The 5,000-nt window shown below is 38.9% G+C and overlaps 1 protein-coding gene across 1 annotated transcript in view; it reads right to left on the bottom strand.

Annotated features, from left to right (window-relative positions):
• The window catches only part of lgi2a (leucine-rich repeat LGI family, member 2a), a gene marked incomplete at its 5' end in the record, with an annotated part of 24,997 nt that overhangs the window by 11,790 nt on the left and 8,207 nt on the right, over window positions 1-5,000 (bottom strand). Inside the window, 2 exons of the mRNA XM_063187530.1 lie at window positions 448-519; window positions 3,530-3,601. Coding sequence (XP_063043600.1) covers window positions 448-519; window positions 3,530-3,601 — 144 coding nt within the window. The remainder of the gene's footprint in view (window positions 1-447; window positions 520-3,529; window positions 3,602-5,000) is intronic.

Raw genomic sequence — 5,000 nt, 5'->3', positions numbered from 1 at the left:
AGACCTGTCACACTGTAAGCACTACAGAAAGGAAAACACTGCAAAACATGACAAGGAATACACCCACCATTTAAGCTGGTGAAATCATGTCCAAGATAGGAATTAACACTGTTTTTTATATAAAATCATCTCATCGGTTAATGTATTTAACTGTTAAGTGTTGTCTTTTGTTTTGTTTTTAGTCTTCCTCGACATTTGCTGCCATTTATTGTCCCCGTCCCAACTCTTTTGAGACGTGTTGGATTTATCAAATGAGAAATTAGTTCATATGTCCCCCAAAACAATATTTTTTCTTGGTTTTAACACTTAATATGTTGTCTTTTCACTATTCTCCATCTAATGAATAGATTGAATGTTTTGAAAATGATAGCATTTTGATTTTATTCACTGTTTACCAAACGTCCCAACTTCATCGGAGTTGGGGTTTGTACATACACACACACTTACAGGTGAGTGAGATCTCTCAGGTTCTTGAAAGCATAGCGGGACACTGTTTCCAGTTTGTTGTTCTCTATGAACCTGAGGAGGCGACACAAAGACACTTTGTCAACTTTTATATAAAAATGAAACAAAGACTCAGCTGTGCTAAATTAAAATAATAAAAAACAACATATACAATTACATTCAGCCTGTAATTCAAACAGCACTTGCACATGTATCGACATCAAATGGCTGAAAAGTTACTGCAAAATATCTCCATAAAGCAGAGGAGGGACCATAGAAACAATATTTCAACCTTTAACACAAAATGTACACACACTATGGAACCACATGGAAATACACTTCAGTGGTAAGTGCAGACATTTTACAGATGTGTAAATTAGCCTCAGGCTGACTCTGGTACAATGCAAGAAATTGAAACATTTATGTTATAATTGTACATCATCCCTAATGAAATGAAACTGATATTACTGTAACATAACACCATTATAATGTTTTCAAACAGTAAATGGAAATGTTAACATAAAAAGAAAAGAAAGCGGAAAAAAAGACATAACAGAGAGCTCATAAGAGTTCTAGACCACCCCCTTGACTGTCAGGCGACCCGGGGGCGATCCGAATGACTTTGAACTTAAACTTGATGTTCATTCCGCAATTGTTAAAATCCAGGTGGTGTAATAAACCCAGGAACATTATATATCATTGGAAAGCTTAGAACCTCAGGAACACACCTAGCACTACTATACAGGGATTTGAACATATTGTATGTGCATTATTATCAATTTATTACACAATGTCACCTTTCAAATTTGACCCCCCAAGCACCCCCCGCCTGATGTCTCCCTACCTTCCTAGGATGAGTGGACATCCAAACATGAACATATCCTTATCATCATGGTCTCAAAATGTCTGCTACAATCCAAGATTTATGAAAGTGTATTCTTTTTTTACTCTACTTCAACCACAAGTTGTACAACTCCACTCAAACTAAACCACTTTATTTTGGAAAAAACGATCACGTTTTTTTTTCTCAAGAATTGTGCTGTTTTTGCCTACACTTCCATATATTTCATATGATCAATGATATTCCACATGATCCCCATGATCCTGCTGATTACATGGGCACCACTGGAGTGGCTCTGTGACATTCCTACCCTGAAATACAAGCCTTAGAAGAGAAGTAGGCAGGTCCTGTTTTACGCAGCTTTGTGTTGGCTCATTTGCTTTGAATGACTGCAGCTCCCTCAAAGTAAGAGCTAAAAACTCCATTCAAAGACTGACTGATAGTCTAGAGTCCACGTTTTACACCCAGGGACAGAGGAATCTCAAATCTGCTCAAGAATGCCCCTTTCTTCCCATGTTTTTACTGTACATAGTGTACAGTACCGTACAGTACTGTACAGTAACATCTCTGTAATACTACCCAAAAGGCATATCCAACTAAGTCAGATGACTGTAGAACACCTCAAGGGGTAAGCTTTCATTTGAGACCATCATGAGGCTTCTAGCTCTAACTGATCTTGAACAGTGAGGCCTTATTTGTGAGGTGCATTTTGACTAATCACAAGTCTACAATGTAACATATGGCAAAACGCATGTGCATATCCACATATAATTGTCTTGAGAAAGGTCATATATAGCTGTAACAAGATCCCCTTTGACAAACAGCTTCTGTAGACCTGTGAGTAAGTATCAAATGTGTTTCCAAGGCCAAATATATCAGCTAAACTGCTGAAATGTAGTAATTTCCAAGAGTTTCTAAAACCGCCTGTCAGAAAAAAAGATGTTCAAACCCCTGTAAGTCCTTGGCAGTACATCACAACATCTTCCCGTCACTTCCTGAGGATTCTACAGAGTCTCTTCTTTCAAATGGTACCAGCCACTTCATGATAGGTCAAAGTATGCATGCACAAGAACCATTTAAGTAGACATTGTGCAAAACCTCAAAACACCTCAAAAATAGCCCCGAAGGTTAAGGGGTGGTGCCCTGTGTAATATTTCTAGCAGTTTCTGTCCAGAATTCATGCTGAACATCCACAATTGCAACCTTTTTCACAAATACTTACCATCACTATCAAATTCTAAGTATTCATTATGACTGGGAAAATTGCACTTTTCATACAAGAAAAGGAGATCCACTGTCCATAGTCGCCATTTTGAATTCGCCTAAGTAGACATTTATAGCGGCAAAATGTTAATTTGGTCATACTAGTAAATATAAGTTTATTTATTACGTAGTAATTAATCATGAAAAGACCAAATTTGTCAATAGGTCCACAGTTTTAATGAGCAGAATAGTTGTAATGCCTACCTGCAAGGCAACCATCCTAGACAGTGCACCTTTAAGCAAACGTGGGACGTGACACATGGAAGATACTACAGCCTATACTTAAACTTCCATACCGGCAGGAATAGTACTGTCACTACGGAACAGACCTTACTGTAATACACAACTTTACACTGGCATTTGTTATGAGGGTTTCTGGAAACCAAGGCCCAAATCAATGTAACTTATTACACTTTAGGCAATGACTGGAAATTGCAAACATGGCAACTCAATCTTCACCGCACAAGGACAGACAGACTGTCTACGTGAGCACTGTCAATTAATTGACAAAGAATATCTAAAAGGACCAGAACAGGCAGACAGGCAGGCAGGCAGACAGATAGGCAGGCAAGCAGCCAGACAGACACAGACCGACAGACAGACATGAAGACAGTCAGGAAAAGCAGGCAAACAGACAGAACGACAAACAGAAAGACAGGGAGACTGACAGACAAAAATACAGACATAAAGACAGATAGAGAGACAGACAGACAGACAGACAGACAGACAGACAGACACACACACACACACACACACACACACACACACACACACACACACACACACACACACACACACACACACACACACACACACACACACACACACACACACACACACACACACACAGGCTGCAAAATCAATCAATAAAACACTTTTTTGAATTGAATGAATTGTGATGATGATGATGATGATGATGATGATGATGATGATGATGATGATGATGATGATGGTGAGTGAGTGTGTGTCACAGGTACTCACAAATACTCCAAGTGAGGAAGACCAGAGAAGGCATCATCGCGCAAGGTGGTGAGGGAATTCGAGTTCAGCAACCTACACACACGCACACACACACACACACACACACACACACACACACACACACACACACACACACACACACACACACACACACACACACACACACACACACACACACACACACACAGTTTGGGTTTCACATTGACAGCAGCAAGCAGGACATTTCGTATATTTTGTGTGTGTGTGTGTGTGTGTGTGTGTGTGTGTGTGTGTGTGTGTGTGTGTGTGTGTGTGTGTGTGTGTGTGTGTGTGTGTGTGTGTGTGTGTGTGATGCTTTGACATTTTGCACGACTATGCAGTTCAGATCAGGTCATAAGGGTCAGTTTAGGTCAGGGTCAGTTTAGGTCACTAAATGCAACAAAAAAATGGCCGCTCACACAATACTGTTTGTCATTTAAAAAGACACTATGAAAAATGTATCCCAAAGATGACACATCATGACGCGAACAATAAAGAAACCTAAAGGAACATGCCGTAGTGAAGCTATCACTCTTTGTGATACGCTGCATAACCTGTATGAAACACCGTGATACAAACCGTCAAGAAACCTGATGACACATACGGTAGTGAAGCTATCGTTCTTTAAAGGAACAGTCCACCCTTTTTTGATTTTCACACATTTGCAGTATTTCCCAGCATTATTCATGAATGTGCATATCATTTTCGTCTATGTGTTTCCATTGCCTAGTTTAACAGTATTGCCAAATTAAGCATAGCAATGCAAGTCTATGGGGGTAAACAAAACATCATCAAATATACTTATAAAGCACTTTAAAATTAATGTAAAATTCACCGGAGTGCAAAACAGCCATTTAATCATGTCCTGTGATCATTCGTGGCTTGATGCTAATGCCTCCATGCACTTCCAGTGATTATGCTAAGCTATGCTAATAATTCTGATCCAATAAATCTAAGTACTGAAAAAACTGAGAAGAAAATGATATGCACATTCATGAATAATGCTTGGAAATACTGCAAATATGTGAAAATCAAAAAAGGGTGGACTGTTCCTATAAGGGGGGCATTAAAGGAACAGTCCACCTTATTTCATGAAATTGCTTATCTGTAGTTAAGCCCTTGTAAAATATGAGACACATCGGTTTTTTTTCTCTATGCATTTGCAATGCCTAGTTTGACGGTATAGTCATATTTAATGCAGCAATGGAAGGCTATGGCTCCAAATAAAATATCATCAAAAGTAATTCTAAAACAAAATGAATGTATACTTCACCACTGTGCAAAACGGCTAGTTGTTTCCGTCTATTGATCACTTGTGGATTGATGCTAATGGTACCACTTCCTGTGATTATGCTAAGCTAGGGTAATAATGTCAATCTATGTACTGAACACGATATAAAACGATATGCATATTGATGTGTAATACTTGGAAATCCTGCAAATATGCAAACAT

Source organism: Engraulis encrasicolus, chromosome 21 (genome assembly GCF_034702125.1).
Source record: "Engraulis encrasicolus isolate BLACKSEA-1 chromosome 21, IST_EnEncr_1.0, whole genome shotgun sequence".
NCBI classification, from domain to species: domain Eukaryota; kingdom Metazoa; phylum Chordata; class Actinopteri; order Clupeiformes; family Engraulidae; genus Engraulis; species Engraulis encrasicolus.
The sequence above is the reverse complement of the archived record's forward strand: the minus strand, read 5'-3'. Positions and strand labels throughout refer to the sequence as shown.